Source organism: Callorhinchus milii, unplaced genomic scaffold, assembly GCF_018977255.1.
Source record: "Callorhinchus milii isolate IMCB2004 unplaced genomic scaffold, IMCB_Cmil_1.0 Scaffold23, whole genome shotgun sequence".
Taxonomy (NCBI): Eukaryota; Metazoa; Chordata; class Chondrichthyes; order Chimaeriformes; family Callorhinchidae; genus Callorhinchus; species Callorhinchus milii.
Genome location: NW_024704764.1, coordinates 8,660,034 through 8,678,848, shown reverse-complemented (window position 1 = coordinate 8,678,848; position 18,815 = coordinate 8,660,034). Strand labels below are relative to the sequence as shown.

The window sequence follows — 18,815 nt, the reverse complement described above, 5'->3', positions numbered from 1 at the left end:
TTCACCCACAAAATATACAGTCAATTCCCTTTACAGTATATTCTGTGAAGCACTTTGAGATGCCTCGAAGACGTGATGAGGCGCTATATAAAATATGAGGATTATTATTAGTTAGATTTATTAGTTTATAAGTGGTTAGATTAATGGTTAGAATCACACAGGAGTTAGTTTATTAAGAGTTAGGTGAACACCTATTGAGTTTGAGCAACTAGTTTATTAATGAGTTAGATTAGCACACACTTAGATTATTGAGTAACTGCAGTAGATTATTGAGTTAGAGGAACACACGGTATATTATTGAGTAACTCGAGTAGTTTATTATTGAGTAACTACAGTACTTTATTAGGAGTTAGATGACCACACAGTATGTTATTGAGTAACTACAGCAGTTTATTATTGAGTTAGATGAACGCACAGTGTGTTATTGAGTGACTATAGCAGTTTATTATTGAGTTAGATGAACGCACAGTGTGTTATTGAGTGACTACAGCAGTTTATTATTGAGTTAGATGAAAGCACAGTGTGTTATTGAGTGACTATAGCAGTTTATTATTGTTAGATGAACACACAGTATGTTATTGAGTGACTACAGCAGTTTATTATTGAGTTAGATGAACACACAGTATATTATTGAGTAACTACAGTATTTATTATTGAGTTAGATGACCACACAGTATGTTATTGAGTAACTACAGCAGTTTATTATTGAGTTAGATGAACACACAGTGTGTTATTGAGTGACTATAGCAGTTTATTATTGAGTTAGATGAACATATATGATATTATTGAGTAACCACAGTATTTATTATTGAGTTAGATGAACATATATATTATTGAGTAACCACAGTATTTATTATTGAGTTAGATGAACACACAGGGTGTTGGTGAGTGACTTGTAGCAGTTGACCATTGAGTTTAGATGAGCACACGGCACAGCATTGGGCGAGCGCAGTAGTCTTTTCAGGGTTGGATTAACACGGGGGCCAACGGGGGAGGCGGGGGCGGGGGAACTCCATTTCCCAGAGTGCCGCGCGCCGAGCGAGCGCGGGGGCCGGCGGGAAGGGAGCGACCGACCGGGGCTTCCGGTGGGTGCGGTTGCCATGGTGCGGGTGAGGGCGATGGCGGAGTCGGCACCAGCCTCGCAGGCCCGGCCCGTCCCCCCGCCTCCGCCCCCGCCCGTGGCTCAGCCTCAGCCCCAGCCCGTGCCTCTCGCTCCTCAGCCGCAGGTCCAGCCGCCCGCCTCCGCCCCCGCCCCCGCGGCGGCGGCCCCCAGCCCGGCAGACCCGGCCAGGCCCGGGGCCAGCAGCGGCCAGCAGCGCTCGGCCCAGCGCAAAGCCCAGGTGCGGGCCTTCCCGCGGGCCAAGAAGCTGGAGAAGCTCGGGGTGTTCTCGGCTTGTAAGGTAAAGGGCCCCCGGGTGAGGTGCGGGTTGGCGGGGTCATGTCACTGGGGTGGGGGAGGGGCCAGGGAATCCTCTCACTCACTCACTCACTCACTCACTCAGCTCCTGTTTACCCCCAACACACACACACCCTCACACACCCCCACACTCACACACACCCACACACACATACATACCCACCCACACACACACACACCCTCACACACACCCATACACACCCTCACACACACCCATACACACACCCCCACACACACTCACACACCCTCATACACACCCCCACACACACACCCACACACACTCACCCATACCCACCCTCACACACACACACACTCACACACCCACACACACTCACCCCCACACCCACACACACTCACCCCCACACCCACACACACACACACTCACACACCCTCATACACACATCCCCACACCCTCACACACACACACCCACACACACACCCTCACACACACATACCCACCCACACACACACCCTCACACACATATACACACCCCCACACACAACCTCATACACACACTCACCCATACCCACACACACACACACCTCATACACCCTCGCACACACCCCCACACCTACACCCCCACACCTACACACCCACCCACAACACACACACCTACACACCCACCAACCACACACACCACCACACCTACACACACACCCACACACACCTCATACACCCTCATAAACACACACACCCTCATACACACACCCCACACCTCCACCCCCCCCCCACACACACACACACACACACCGACCCAGGGTCGAATTGGTTTTCCCCCAATAATAATAATTAATTCATTAATTAATAATATTCCACGCAATGTCTCCTCCTCCTCCTCCTTCTCGTCGCGCCTTCGAGACGCCTGGAAGGTCCCGCGCTGTCAAAAAAAAAAAGGGGGCGCAGGGGCTTGGGAGGGGGGGAAGGGAGGGAATCGACCCGCGTTCTTTTGCGGGGCCCGAAACCCGGCAGCCCCAATCGGAGCGCGAACGGCTGTGGGAGGGTGCAACCCTTTTTGTTCGGGGGGTGGGGTGGGGTTGGGCGGGGGGGGGGAATCGTTGGCCAGGACCCCCCCACCCCCCCGCGCGATTGGGGGGTGGGTCGGGGTGGGGGGAGACAGAGAAACTCTCGTCTCTTCTAGTAGCACCGTGGGGGCAATCGTTATATATAATGATAATAATAAAAATTATATATAATAATTTAACGTCCGCCTGACAGGCAGACAGGGACCTCGGTTTGACGTCTCATCCGAAATCCGCATCGCCAACAGCGAAACATTGGGTGAACGTTTTTTCCCATTGGACGTCTTAGCTGAAACGTAGCGTTCTCCTTCAGGTGTCGAACCTCCCTGTTGTAGCTTAGGGCGATTCTGACCCGTAAATCAATCAATCAATCAATCAATCCCTCGAGATCAGGAAATGAAATTGTGCCACTTTCTCTCCAGGCCAACGATACCTGCAAATGCAATGGTTGGAAAAATCCCAACCCTCCTACTGCCCCGAGGATGGATATTCAGCAGCCAGCCGCCAGCCTGCGCGAGTCCTGCCGCAGTTGTGCGCACACGCTAGGTGAGTAGTCCTGTGGCGTTAAGTCTTTATGTGGGATTCAACAAGTACTGAGGGGTGGGGGCCATATGCCCTTTTACATCTGCAGACTGGAGTTTCATTCCGTCCCTGAATCTCTGAAGTGAAAGGCGCTGCACACATGTAATATGTTGTTGAAAGTCTCCTCTACGTTACCTGTCAAGGTTTACGTTTGGTTAGAATTCAGCTCATAGCTGTGTAAACTGACTGGTAATACACCCATTTGCTCGCCGTGTTCTGTAATTTATCCGGTCTGCACTATCATCCTTAGAGTCCTGTAGCTCAGTGATTAGAGCACTCGCTTTGCAAGCGAGACACCTGGGTTCAATTCCAGGCAGAGGGCGAAACCTTGGGCAAGTTTCCTTACGCCACACACCTAATAATAATCCCTCCAAAAAACATAACAATAATAAATTGGTCATTTTCAATCCACGACTGTTTGTGGGACACTCACTGCTGTGCACAATTGGCTGCTGCGTTTCGCCCACAAATATACGGTCATTTCACTTCACAGTGAAGCGCTTTGAGACGTCGAGAAGACGTGAAAAGCGCTGTACCAAATGCAAGGATTATTATTATTATAGAGAGACTGGGGAGTAGAGGACAGTCTGGGAGGCCACGACTCTCGCCTGCCCTGCTTTGTATTTGTTGTGTTGGTTACGTGCTTACAGGCGGCTATTGATGGGAGTTGCACTGAAGCTGATTGTGGACCAATGTACTGTGAGGAGGCAATGTGTGAATGAGACTATGAAAGTGGAGTGAAAAGAGGGACAACTGGGAACCTTGAAACATTTGTATTTAGTGTTCTGACTTTTTTTTTGTTATGATGTGATTTTTAGCTGACCATGTCTCTCACTTGGACAACGTCTCCGAGGAGGAGATTAATCGGCTGCTTGGGATGGTGGTGGATGTGGAGAACCTGTTTGTGTCCGTCCATAAAGAAGAAGACACAGACACCAAACAAGTCTACTTCTACCTCTTCAAGGTATAACTGAGCGGAAGAGAAGTAGCACCATCTTATACTTGAGAACACTGTACGCAGTGAGTTACTTAGTCTTTGTCACTGGAACCTTCAGTGGGTCTGAACACAATGGGCAAAACGAAATAGCAATTATTATCCAAATAAAATACAGTTTGTAGATTATACTCGGAAAACGTACCATTTCTGTGTGTATTCCCCATCTCCCTGACGTTTGTTTCTTTTCCATCAGCTTTTACGGAAATGTATCCTACAAATGGCTCGGCCGGTGGTGGAAGGGAAATTGGGGAGTCCTCCATTTGAAAAGCCAAGCATAGAGCAGGTGAGTTTTGTCCTAGACCCGATGGTTGGGGTCTTATTTATTTTTGTTGCCCCCTTGTGATGAGTGCAAAAGAGAAGAAAATTACACCCATGTTTGTTTAAAGTGTTGAATGCCTCTCAACTCTACACTTCCTATTAATAAATTAATAACACTTAAATCTAATATATTTGGGGCAAAGTAGGAGGACTAATACACCAATGGCAGTACTGCACATGACTGCAGTAAACTAGTTTAGGTGTCGGAACTAGCAGGATGGTCAACTTGCCATGTAGGTTGACTTATTCTCTCGGAAAAGACTTTGTATTACAGGTTGGCTTTTGGTGCTTGTAGAAATCTATTTCGTTCCAAGGTGTAATGGCTAGTGTCTTGCAGAAATTGTATTTTAGAGGAATGCTTTATGCGTCCTGACCTCTTGGAGTTGCAGGGAAATATTCAATTACAAACTGGGGTCATTCTGCAGTTAGATTCTCAATTGGATCACCTCAGCACCACGTTGAGCCCTTATGAGGTGCATGCTGATTTTTGTTCTGCTACAGATTGCCGGCATTTTATTTATATTGATGTAAGCTTGAATATCGTTCTTACCGAGAGGAAAAAGGAAGGAATATGTATTTAGCAGAGAAGGGGTAGCAAGTGTTTAGTATGTCTTAATTGGATTTTAACTGTGCAATTTACTCCGTTCTTCCAGGGCATTCTTAATTTTGTTCAGTATAAATTCAGTCACATTCCTGCCAAAGAAAAGCAAACCATGTATGAACTTTCCAAGATGTTCCTGCTTTGTCTGAATTATTGGAAGCTGGAAACTCCGTCTCAGTTTCGACAGAGATCCCAGAATGAAGAAGTGGATGCATACAAAGTCAATTATACAAGGTAGCGAGGACAGGCTTTAAGTACTGACTCAAATTCCTACCTTTTCATTAAATAAAGTTGTACCACCCTTCCTCCCCATTCAGACCAAACATGTTATTTTGGTGGTGTAGACATATGTTGAATGCTAATAAGTTGTTTGTGTTTATTTTACCTCAATATAAAGCGGGGATACATAAATTTCGCTTTCTACTCTACATTTCTATAGTTCCTTCAAAAAAAAAATTGGTCACTCAATCCACGACTGTTTATGGGAATGCTACTCTGCGCAATTGACCGCTGCATTTTGCCCACAAAATATAGTCAATTCACTTACAGTATATTCTGTGAAGCGCTTTGAAACATCTCGAAGACGTGATATAGCACTATATCAAATGCAAGCTTTATTATTATTACATTTCAACTCCGCTGGAAGCAAAGTAACGTCTCTCTGGCTGTATAAACGCTCAAAATCAAATGCTCAAATTACATAAATATAGATATGATCAGAGTGTACGTAAGACATATTTATTTCCCGTTCCTCTTTTCCAGATGGCTCTGCTATTGTCATGTCCCTCAAAGCTGTGACAGTCTTCCTCGGTATGAGACCACTCAGGTCTTTGGGAGGACGTTACTGCGATCGATCTTCACGGTCACTCGCCGGCAGCTACTTGAGAAGTTCCGAGTGGAGAAAGACAAGTTGATGCCAGAAAAACGGACTCTCATCTTGACCCACTTCCCAAAGTGAGAGATTAATGCTTTACAAAACACGCAGTCTATTCACTTTACAGTGTACCCTGCAAAGCACTTTGAGACGCTTTAACAACGTGATAATCCACTGTATCAAATGCAAGGATTATTATTATTTATAAATTTGTTACACTCTCTGTTTTCTTTGCTTTGTACTTGCCATGAGGTAGGGTGGATTATCTCTGGATAACGGCCAGGTTTGCTGAGACAAGGAGTTATTAATGTGTAATGCCCATCTTCAGCCTAGTGCGGATTTGGAATGTCTTTTCCCACCATAGGCTCTGCGCAGAAGTTGAAATTAGGCTAGGTAATATATAGGTAATATATTATCTATATATATATATATAAATTTAGACACTGTTTCATGACCCGAGTAGTCCTATAGTCTAATCATGTGCAAACCCCAGTTATGTGTCAAGAACCACTTTATTGGGCAATTATGAGCTGACAAAGCTGCTGTCAAATATTTTACGGCTGAAAGTATTGATGCATCATTAATTGTGAATTGAAATTGAGCCGAGTTAATATTTTGCAGAAACAATTTTTTATCTCGCACCATGATCTGACATCTTCAATTTGAAGTCAAATCGATGCTGGGTGACATTAATTTTTATTGGGGATAGGCTTTCCGAGGATGGGTTGGACACTCAGCTGGATAAATCTAGGTTGAATGATTCCTTTTCCAATACTGTGACTTTTGCTTTGGAATTTCTATACAAAGTGACGACTCTTGTGTTTTATTTGTCACCTCGATTATTTCTTCCAGGTTCCTTTCTATGCTGGAGGAAGAGATTTACGGTCAGAGCTCTCCAATCTGGGACTCTGACTTCACCCTGTCTGCTGTAGAAGGCGGGCAACAGACCCAACAGCCAGGTAAGAGTCTGTGCAGAGAACTGACAGCTCGGCTACTAATTTCAGTGGCCGGACTTTCAGCCACTACGCCCTGAAACTCTGGAACACTCTCCCTCTATTCCTCCACATTGCCCCTCCCGCCCTCATCGTCGTCAGGTCACGCCTGAAGGACCTTCCCCCTTCAACCGTGGTTGTGCTCCACTCCCCACACTGGCTCAGTGTCATCCTCCACCACTGTCAAGCGCTCTGGGACGCTACCCTGCCCGAGGGGCGCTATATAAATGCGGGTTGTTGTTGTTTGCTAATTTTACTTAAAACCTTAAAGCAACTGCTCAATATTAGGAACTTACACTCAGCAAAAAAAATAAGAGGTTTTCAATCCTTCTCATTCGGTATTTTATTTGAACCGGGAAACGAACCTTTATGTGACTCTGTAACTGTAGGAACTACTTGTGTAACATCAGAGTTGACATCCGGAAAATCAGGAGGAGTAAAATATGCATTTCTTTCTTTCTAGTCATTTTCTTGCCTCCTGAAACGCTGCCATATATCTCTCGAGAGCCTTCATCCCGGCCTGTCTGCTCTGTTGATCGATTGAGTTGAAGTGTGCAATGATCTTAAAAGTGCACAGAGGACTTTAACCCTTTCGAATGCGGACTATCCCTTCACAGCTTTCAGAACCCACGTTTCCGTGGTCTACAGTGATTCCTCCTAGATATCGTAAGGCAGGATTATATGCCTATCATAAGGCATGTAATGGCCGAACATTTGCTATTTCCCAGTGGTTCTGAAGTACGTTAGATCTGTTCTGATGCTGCTGTAGTCCTCTAAGGATTCCTGCACATTGTCCATACTAATTTGTAGCAGGAACTGCACTGCAGATATCCGATGGTGCTCAGGGACTGACTGACTGACTTGACTGTCTTCCTGGACGTGTTGCTTGTATTTCACCTGATGTAGCCTAGACCACGGGAGTTTTTTCTGTTGTACGTCAACCCCTATTTTGTGGGAGCAGCTTTATGTAAAGCGTTTCACGATTGATATTGTGTTTTCCAGCTGTGAGTCCCTCCCCGGTGCCTAATATCCCCACTTCAAGCCGAAACGTCAATTGTACTTCAAGTCCAGGATCTATTGGTGTTGATATGGGGATTTCTGAGCCAGCACCAGGTAATCACTGCATCTTCGACCATCGGCAGCCGCACTTTCAGCCACTGCGCCCCGAAACTCTGGAACACTCTTCCTCTATCCTTCCTCACCTTGCCCCTTCCTTCTCCATCTTCAGGTCATGCCTGAAGACCTTCCTCTTTGACCGTGCCCCCCGTTTTCCCCCCCTCAGCTCGGTGTCGCGCTCTGGGAAGCTGCCCTGCACGAGGGGGCGCTGTGCAAATGCGAGTAATAGTTTGCTGTTGTTTTTGTTGTGTCGGTTGCACTCTCATCTGCCGATAACTGGTTAAAATCAGAAACATCGTGGTGCAGTTCAATAACTCGCGAACAACTTTGCGTGTAAACGAATTGCTGAAATCAATGATTCCTTTTAACGTATAGTGTGTGATCCTGAAAATCACAGGACCAAATTAGAGCCAAACAATGCAGTGGGGGTGGGGTGTGTGGACGAGGTATACAAGCCAGCTTGGCGAGAGAGTTTCTTCCCTTCACTGTACTGCGTGGGCTTTTATGATCCGGGGCTAGAATTACTTATAAACCAGCTCAGCCTAGCCGTTCAGTCCTAAGGCTTTCCTAATTGAATTTCCTACTTTGTTATGCACCTTGGACACACGGTGGCATCAGTCCTCAATAACTTTGTGCAAAAAAATTGCAATGTTTTCTGCAAACACGGACTGTGATGCAAAAGTCGGTGCCCAATTTTTTTGACGCTGGCTGTGGATGTTGAAGGAAGCAAACTCCCCCCCCCACTCCCCCCCCATTGATAAATATTTCAGGTCCTTATAAATGGGTTAGATCAAAGTGCCTAGAAAGAGTCTTGTGGAGGATGGAAAATCACTTGTTATCCTTTGCACGGTAACAAGCACTGGTTCTCAGAACCCTTATTCGGGGTCACACTAAAGGTTATTTTCTTCCATACCCTCCTTTCTTCCAAGTCTCCTGCCGTTATTAGGATTAATAAACTTCCTATTTCCCCGCCATTTGTGGTATTCCGCTCCTGTGACTAGCACAAAAGCTAATCAAGCTGGCACCTTGCTGGTTCCGTTGCAAGGAAAAAATTTGGGAAAATGCGACAGCAATTGCTCTGCTGGGTGGTATAAGCGAGCTGTCTGACAGTCGTGAGTCTGTTCCTTGCAGGAGAGAAAAGAAAACTGGCCGACGCTATGACACTGGAAGATGCAAAGAGAATCCGCGTGATGGGTGACATTCCCATGGAGCTGGTCAACGAAGTCATGCTGACCATCACTGACCCAGCAGCTATGTTGGGTCCAGAGGTACGTTTGAATTTGGTCTGTCAGCACTAACGACAAACCGCATTAATAATAATAATCTGCGTTTGATACAGCGCCTTACCTACCTCTTCGAGACGTCTCAAAGCGCTTCGCAGGATTCACTGAAAAGTAAACCAACCGTATGTTTTAGCGCCTTTCTCGTCAGGAGGAGGTCCCAAGTGAGATTCGTGACGGAAATTGTCGTTGGAATATTGTCACGTGGGAAATTCCTGATTACATTTTATGTTTAACTGCCAGTGTGGATATTTTGCTCCTTTCCAAATTTGTTTCCACGCCTCTGACGAGGCTGTTATTGATGTTACGAAGAACATCTACCTCCTGTATCTGCCTGCTCATTATAGGGCTGTGGCTCACTGCTTCAAGCGCACGCCTGCTCCACTCTTCCACATCTCATCGATTGAAACATAGTGGTCAGCTATCAAGTGTCTTGAATTGTTGCGGACTTGCCTGGCATTACCAAGCTTGTCTGGTTGGGATCCTCTTCAATCCTCCCTCTTTCACAGCCTTCTCAGTATGTACAATGTTTCTGATGATAGGTCATTGACCCGAAACGTTAACTGATTGTCCCTTCCCCGGGGATGCTGCGTGACCTACTGCGTGTTCCCAGCGGCTTCTGCGTCCGTACCAGATTTCCAGCATCTGCAGCACTTTGCCTTGCGAGTAATGTTTGTGATGGTTGATGATTGGAATACTGCAGAAATGGATCAACGTTTGCGCATTCAATTCAAAACAAACAGCTCAGAAACCTCCTGGATGTGAATGCGTGGAATTGATTTCCGCGCTACACGGATGTCGTGTGGTGTGACCTTTGTTGCGAGATCTAACTGCCTTTGTGGTTCTGTTTCCTGCAGACGAGTTTGCTGTCTGCAAACGCAGCTCGCGATGAGGCGGCGCGACTGGAGGAGAGGAGGGGAGTCATCGAGTTCCACGTGATCGGTAACTCGCTGTCTCAGAGATCCAACAAGAAGATAATGATGTGGTTGGTTGGCTTACAGAACGTCTTCTCACATCAGCTGCCGCGAATGCCAAAGGAGTACATTACCCGTCTGGTCTTTGATCCGTGAGTTACGCTTTAAAACACTTATTGCCTTCTCCCGCTGACGGATACTGTTCCGAAAGTGGCCGTTGTAAAAGTAACTTGGGTTTATTTACGACTGTTTGATTAAGAGTGCTCCTGGGCATGTTTGGATCGGGTACATTAGTAAAATGAACAATTACACAAAGGGGAAGCCATTTATAAATCATTTAAATCCTGCAGCCGTTGAAGGTGGCATCAATACTTTACAACCTTGTTTTATTCAAAGATTTTATTTTTAGGCGACGCGTTGAGACATCTTAGGGGAAACAGTGAGATATTTGCTCACCTGCTGAGCTGTAAGGGCGCATTCAGTAATAATAATCGTTGCATTTGACATGGCGCCTTATCGTGTCGATGAGATGTCTCAAAGCGCTTCACAGATTCGATTTTAAAGTGAATTGACTGCGTATTTTGTGGGTGAGACGTAATGGTTCCTTACTCAATCTGAAACTAATTTGCTTCCCAATCTGAAGTCAGAAATTTCAAGAATCTGAAAAGTTTCCGGCCGCATTGTTCACAGCACGCTTTCTTGCGTCTATTGGCGAACAACCCAGTGAAGTACTCTGCAATGTCACTTGTTTTGCTGTTACTGCAGGAAACACAAGACGCTAGCGTTGATTAAGGACGGCAGAGTGATTGGAGGAATATGTTTCAGAATGTTCCCCACCCAAGGATTCACAGAGATCGTATTTTGTGCTGTAACCTCCAACGAGCAGGTTAAGGTATGAGACAATGGTTCCTGGCCTACTTGTACTGGACTCTCAGTGATTTAATCGCTCCGAGACACTGCCCAGCGCGAAGGGCACTATGTAAATGCAAGTTGTTGTGGCGAATTATGATGTGGCGAACAGATCTGAAATAGATAGAGGTCGAATTACTTCATGGTTGCAATCTGAGGCAACTCAGTACGTGGTGATTTAAAATGCAAACCCTCAGGTTTTCAGATAAAAATCGGAGATAAGATCTGAAAATTGGGACATGCGATAGTTAGAATCCCAAACTGTACCCACTTGCGACCACTTTTGGATACAACACTTTTGTCTTACTCTAGTTCTCGGTCACAGTTATCATGGGCTTCAGAGAGAAACGGATGGTACGAATGTGTTTGGACATATTATATCAACGCGTATTGCTATTATACTACCACAAAGTACAAAAGTTTCCTTTTGAACCTGGGTATTACAAGACTTGTGTTGGATTGTAATAATAATCCTTGTATTTGTACACCTCGGGCCTGGTTGGGGGTTTGTAGTTAATAGGTGAAAGTTGGTTGGTGGTGGGGAGATTTTTTGTCTGTACTTGTGCGGTGTTTCATGTTGTACAGGAGCCCATTGATCAGTCCGTTTCACAGAGCTGAACATCAGCAGGTAATGCTTTGCGCCTTGTTTCAGGGTTATGGGACGCATTTAATGAACCACCTGAAAGAATACCACATCAAGCACAACATACTACACTTCCTGACCTACGCAGATGAATATGCTATCGGCTATTTCAAAAAGCAGGTACCGTTCTTTGCCAGATCACTGCCTTCATTCCGTTTCGCAGAGCATTGAATGCAACTTATGAATCTTGCCTTTAAGATATTAAGCAATTGAAGGAGAAAATGCACGAAATCAAAATGTCCTGCCTATTCTATGCTCCTGTTCAGGGATTTTCAAAGGATATCAAAGTACCCAAAAGTCGCTATGTGGGTTACATCAAGGATTATGAAGGAGCAACACTAATGGAATGTGAACTGAATCCCAGAATTCCTTACACTGAGCTGTCTCATATAATCAAGAAGCAGAAAGAGGTAACATGTCGACTGTTGCATTAAGAAAAGTGCAGGTCACATTTAGTGACCTTGTGTATTTGGTCTTGACTCTGTTGTAATATCTGCCCGACCCGAAAGGCGCTGTGTAAATTTTTGGGGTCGTTTTTGTAGAATAATGTTGTTGTACAATAATGAACATCCCACAGTGACTTGCCTTTAAATCTTGGACATTTACAGTATATTCTGTGAAGCGCTTTGAGATGTCTAGAAGGCATGAAGGGCGCTATATCAAATGCAAGGATTATTATTAATATTATTGTAATCGATCAAGAATCCTAAAGAATTTCAGCTTCACAATCCCAAGATTCCCTAGATTACTTCTCTTCCAGACAGTTTGCATTTGTTGTGAATAGTTATTTTCATGGAAACTCACAAGTCAAAGGCTTCTCACCCTGCAGATAATAAAGAAACTGATTGAACGAAAGCAGGCAGAGATTCGCAAGGTGTACCCAGGCCTGACCTGCTTCAAGGAGGGAGTTCGGCAGATACCAATCGAAAGCATACCTGGAATCCGTAAGTGTACTGTTGTAGCAAAGTACCCAGGCACAGGAGATACAGGATACATATACATCCAGCACCTTGGGACTTCTTCCAAACATGAAAGGCGCTATACAACTGTACATTTGCATTGTTTATGAGGCTGAAGGTGCAGGTGGCAGTCAAAGGGCGTGTGATAAAATCTATACAGGAAAGCACAATATAGACTTGACGTAATCTGATAGGATTATAACTATGTATGGAAGCGCTTATTGTGTACCTGTGAGTGGAGACTGTTGAGTAGATCGATGTGTGGTGTGGAAACTGTACCGACCAACCACTGGACCCGCGAATGGCAGAGTTGTGTGTGAAAGTCCCACCGTGTTGACCACCGCCTCTTAAGGAACTGTTGGTAAGATATAGAGCTGCATGGTTTGCCACTTCCTCATTAGCCTGGCCTCAATTTACCAAACCTTATACCATCAAGACAATGGATGTCCCAAACCTGATATACAGTGCAAAGAACATAAAGGACTTGGTCCTTGATGGGAGCTGAATCTAGCGTCAATTCTAGAACTGTAGCCTGGCCTTGTGTCAGCTGTCTGGCTCTGCGCATGTTTCTGGGGCAGGCTTCGCTTGCTGCCTGCCCGCCTACCATCACTTTCCCTCAGCTGCTTGGCAGCCTTAAAGATTGTCGAGTATCTCTGGGCTCCTCAGGCTATCGGAACAGTGTAGTAGTCGGTCAGTGATCAGCTGGGTCTTCGCGGGTCACCAGAACTGATGTTCAATTGTGTCAATAACTGTATTCCTCTTCCACGACAAGATGACATAATGGGAAGTGTCCTCCTTCAGATTAAGACTGGAGGCTGCATAAATTCCGAGACGGTCTGCAGTTGAGTGCGGCCAAAAGCATGTTTACGCAGAACTGACTGATACCTAATACGCCACCCCATGTGAAGGGTGCAATCTGAATGCAAGTGATTGTCGTTGAGATTAAACAAGAGGCTTGAAAACAGAGTGCAGTGTGTCTAATCGCGTTCCCTCTTTGGCATTGAAATGTCGGAATAAATCAATCCTCGGTGGGAGTCATTATAGTCTGGTTTCTAAGCCAGGCGGGTCCTTAGTATTGCAGGGCACTGCCTACTCCAGCCAGCCTGGCTCCTCAATAGAATTTGGAAAAATATTTTTCTTAAAAGCATTTTAAGTAAAATGATTCTTTTTTTTTCTTTCCACAGGAGAAACTGGATGGAAACCTAGTGCAAAAGAGAAAGGGTGAGAACCGTTTCCGTCGATAAAACGAGGCAGAAAGTTTTGTTAACGCTGAATAGAAGATTTAATACAAAAGTCCTGCTTGTTCGTGCAATATAAATATCCCCTTCTACTCAACATAAAATTACACCTAATGCTAGATTGAATAGAGACAATGCTTTCAGATATGCTGAGACAGCAGCACAAGAGGGCACAGGTTCAGGGGTGCGGAGATAATTTTCGAACAGACACCAGGAAGTATTTCTTTATGAAAGGGTGGGTGGTTAATAGTTAGGACATGTTACTAGGAAGGACGAGGAAGGAATATTCCTTACCCTCCACCCCTTCTGATCCCAACCTCCTGCCTCGGGTCCAAATCCCTGACTGTCCAACACCTTGGGAAGTCCTCCGGACATGAAAGGTTCTGTGTAAATGTTATTTGTTATTGTTTGAGGCCACTGTCTGGACATAATTAAGAAACTACTTGATGCTGTTAAGGAGGGAGGGCAGAGTTGGTATTCTGGAAGGAGGAATCGAATGGCCAAAGGGCTGCATTCAACCAGACGTCTCCGTGATCTGTACAGCTTTCACACAGTGAATCCTAACTGCCTCAATATGAATCAAAAGTTTACCCCCCCCACCTTAAGCAACAAATACAAATTATTATTTCAGTGGTGACATTTCCTGAAGTCCTGAATACAGCTACAGGAGTGCTGTGCATTTGGCTGATAATTGAGTGTAACCCATTACTGTCATGATTGAGGAGCAGTCTGTCGTTTCAAGTGCTCAGATCCACTTGTGAAATCAGGGTTTTGTTTGTTGTTGCTGTAGGCCGTCGTTGAGAAGCTTTAGGAAAGTTTCCTGATTCCACATGGTTGTGTGGGACACTGCTGTGCGCAATTGGCTGCCATGTTTCACCCACAAAATATACTTCATGGTATATTCTGTGAAGCGCTTTGAGACGACTTAACAATCAGGTGCTATATCAAATGCAATTATCATATTGTGTATTTACATTAAGAATACTCAAGGCGTTGCCTGGTATTTGTTTGACTGTGCCTATGTATGGAGTTGTTAGGACTGTGTGCTGTAAACTTTATAAACTACTGGAAATACTACATACAATAAAAATGACTGAGAATGAAGTTGTATGGTAGTAATAATAATAATCCTTGCGTTTGATCCAGTGCCTTATCACGTCTTCGAGACGTCTCAAAGAGCTTCACAGGATATACTGTAAAGTGAATTGACTGTATTTTGTGGGCGAAATGAAAGGAGTGTTGAAAGGATTCGCCACTAATTTGGGCTCTGTTTTCCCCCTTCAGGAAAGAACTTAAGGACCCGGATCACCTACACAACGCTTTAAAAAATCTACTAGCACAAATCAAGGTAGTGATCTAGCGTGCATCACATGCAAGCAAGATATGGTCAGGGTCTGAAGAATTTTTCACTCTTAAAATAAATCCCATTTGCACTTTTGGAGTCTTCTGAGAAAACAGCTTCACAACTGGTAATCTCAAGAGTCTGAATTGCTGAATAGTGTACTGTATACCCGCAACCAGAGGACACGGGACGAGACCTGAGATCAGAATTGGCCAAGGAAGTAGTGGGTGTATGCCACAAAGTCAACCAGAGGATGTATCACTGCTCAGCTGTTTCCTATAAGAACACAGCTCGTGTGGGTGGGTGGGGAGGGTATCTGTGAGTACGAAATTGCAGCAAATATCAGGGTGCACAAGGGTTTGAAACACATTTTACTTATCTACTTCAAAAAGTATTTCTGCCCCACTACCCTGCACTGAGGCTTTTTAGCATAAAAGGTAAAACTGCTTGCAACAACAAAACAAAAAGACATTGGTGGTGGTAATAATAATAACTATAGCGCCTTTCATGTCAGGAGGACATCTCTTTTTCTTGAACCGAATGTACCAAACCCTTTGTCACGTTCTGTTTCAACAGAGCCATCCTAGTGCCTGGCCTTTCATGGAACCTGTGAAGAAATCGGAGGCTCCAGATTATTATGAAATTATCCGGTTTCCAATAGGTGTGTTTTACTAATTGCAGCCGCCCCGTTTAAGACTGCAAATTGGGCTGAATTATGCATCTGTGTGTTAGTGTTCCGCGTGGCTGAAAGGATTCTGGAACACAGCGCAATAAGTCGGTATCCGTTCAATGCGCTGACTATATTTAATTCTTAAATCTTTTAAAGCGATTGCTTTGAGGCTATGTATAGGGATTGGTGGGGTTTATTTGGTTAAACTTGTGCTTGTGGGAACTGGACATGTTCTTACTTACTCTGGGCTTATCAGCTTGGACACCCCTCTTTATCTTAACTTTTCAACAGGTGCTTAAAGATCTTAAAAACACCAAACTCCTAGTTGTTCATTTGCATACCTCATTGTAGAGATCAGAATTGTAAGCACATTGCTTTTCAGTTCAGATGTAGTTGTAGAATGTAGTTCGCTGTAGTTGTCCAGCCCTTTGGCTTGTTGGGTCGAGGGAATGCTTAACTTTGAAGTCTCAATGATCTGTACTAGTTTCTCATTCATCAACAGCGCGTTGGATTACTGTGGACCCGAGTTCACCTCCCTTGTCTTCCACGAACATCAGTTTAGCTGAGTATGAGATCTAGGCGATTACAACCCTATAGCAGTCTATTACTGGTGCCAATTTAACGGTTGGCTGCGTTTGTGTAAAGCAGGAAAACACGCTTCCGTTCATTGCCGTACCTGTTCTTGGCTGTTTGGTGTTGTTTTAATTACACTGTCAAGCAAACAGCTACTTGAACATTCTTCCTAAATCCAGCAGCTGAATTCAAATCGGGTAATTTGTTGGAATTGTCGAGACCAAAGCGATGATGAGCTGACATCGAATTGCCCAGACAATTACAGCCATTCGGCCTCGCTCACTCCCGGGGTTTATACTCCACAATAGCCTCGACCCTTTCCAATCCCTCGCCCCCATGTTCACTTCTGCCTCATAACAGATCCCTACGTTTTGATCGCCGCGTCATCGAGGCGTCTCAAAAGCGCTTCACCTGAACTTACTGTAAAGTGAATCGACTTGTGGGTGAAGTCGGGCTCTGCGTGTGTTCCCTTCTCCCTCGTTCGTGCTTACTGATGAACACTAATCGTAAAAAAAAATGTAGGCGTCTTATCTTCGCAGTTCACCATTGGTGGTTTTCCATCGTTTAAGAACCCACCGAGTTGCTTAGAAATGAACAAACGACCCACTCAGCTTTGTGATCGTGGAGTCGATGGTGACTGATTGTTCTCATTGCAGACTTGAAGACGATGAGCGACCGACTGAAGAACCGCTACTACGTCTCCAAGAAGTTATTCATAGCGGACGTCCAGCGCATCATCACCAATTGCCGTGAGTACAATCCGCCCGAGAGCGAGTACTGCAAATGTGCCAATATGCTGGAGAAATTTTTCTACTTCAAGATCAAAGAGATGGGACTTCTGGACAAATGAAGATCGTTTGGGGTGGGGAACGGGGGGGAAAAGGCGAAGCTTGAAAGGGGGTGACTTTCCGAGCTGACGGACCAGCGACGCGGCAGGCCGAGCCACTCGGCCACACTTACCTCTCGTGACGTCTGTGAACTTGGCAGCCTTGTGAGAAACGGCACTGCTGGGATGGTTGTCGACTGTTACAGTGTCTGGTTGTCGCATTGCCTGGTCGCTGGTTAACGGCGTCAGTCGTTTTCCGAACGCATCAGTCCGTTACGTTCTGATGGTTAACATTGTGGTGACCATCCTTCTGCATGTGACTCCATCCCCCCACACCCTCCCCCCCCCCCCCCCACACTGCTGTCGGTTGTGTTTGTAATCCGAATTATTATTATGGGGTCTTCACGCTCCTTCTCTAAGTATCATCCACAAGCACTGACGGGAGAAATGCACGCCACAGATGTACGCAATAAGTCACGAGCACTACGACAGCAACGAAACAAAGCATTTCCCTGGAATTCATGACGCTGTGAGCTCAGTTTTCACCACACCACACCGCACGCAGTCTGTGACCATCGCTGCATGCCAGTAAACTATACGGATCGTATCAGGGGACTGAGCCCCTGACGGTTATTATTTTTTTTTAAAAAAAAAGAAGAAAAAAGCTTTGTATGTTTGCTGTAATGCCGCGCTGATGTAAATAAATTCAGCTGCAACATCCTCTTGGGAACCGTGGATGTCTTTTTACTGGCGAAATGTTGGTTTAATGATGTTTTCTGTCGAGATGTGTGTGTATTACAGTGGCTCGTGCTGCTTAACACAACCATTCTGTACAGGCCATGGCGTACCATCGCAATCGTGACATTAGCCACAAGATTTAGAGGCATTTCAGATCACGCATCTTTGTAATGAAGCCTCAAAGGGAGAGTACGGTTGTTCTTTCACAGGGAAGTAGATGGTTGATTGTGTTATCCTGACCATAGTTCCATCATTCTGTAGCAAATGAGACTGTTCCTTGATGCGAAAGATGTATTTTCCATTGAAGGTTATTTTATTCAGACAAGAAATACACTCAGTTTATTGGACAACAAGTATTACTGTCAAAACCAGGAGACTGTTGATATTGAACTGTCTGTAAAAATAATTAACAGCTTTGAGAGGTCTCGAAGACGTGATAAGGCATTATTATCAAATGCAAGGATTATTATTCTTATTTTGTAAAATATTTACTGGTGAATCTAACCTTGCTCAATGGATTCCATTGACGAGAGAAAGATTACTGCAGGTTCCTTTCCTCATTGCTAGTCAAGGAAGCAAAGTGGAAGGATTCATTTATAAAACATTCTTTTTTTTTTCTTTCCCCTCCGAGCTCACTATCTGGAGAAGTGATGAAAAGCTTTGCTCCAGTACCGATGCCCTTTTCTTCCGATAAATATTTAATGTCAAACCAAGACAGCTTACAAGAGTGTGTGGATATTTCCATTACTGTTCTTGTTGCCATCCGACTGGAAATGTAGGCACTAGATCAAGAGTCGGTTGCAAAA

The 18,815-nt window shown here is 44.9% G+C and overlaps 1 protein-coding gene across 1 annotated transcript; it reads left to right on the top strand.

Annotated features, from left to right (window-relative positions):
• Positions 1 to 1,118: 1,118 nt before the first annotated feature.
• kat2a (K(lysine) acetyltransferase 2A) lies at positions 1,119 to 18,460 on the top strand. The gene is made up of 18 exons (XM_042343451.1): positions 1,119 to 1,400; positions 2,860 to 2,983; positions 3,838 to 3,983; positions 4,210 to 4,299; positions 4,988 to 5,169; positions 5,698 to 5,889; positions 6,662 to 6,768; positions 7,804 to 7,914; positions 9,049 to 9,185; positions 10,055 to 10,263; positions 10,877 to 11,003; positions 11,673 to 11,783; positions 11,930 to 12,073; positions 12,493 to 12,607; positions 13,807 to 13,843; positions 15,145 to 15,208; positions 15,779 to 15,863; positions 17,102 to 18,460. Exons 1-18 carry the CDS (start codon positions 1,119 to 1,121, stop codon positions 17,293 to 17,295), a joined length of 2,457 nt encoding a protein of 818 aa, XP_042199385.1. The 3' UTR covers positions 17,296 to 18,460.
• The last annotated feature ends 355 nt before the right edge of the window (positions 18,461 to 18,815 follow it).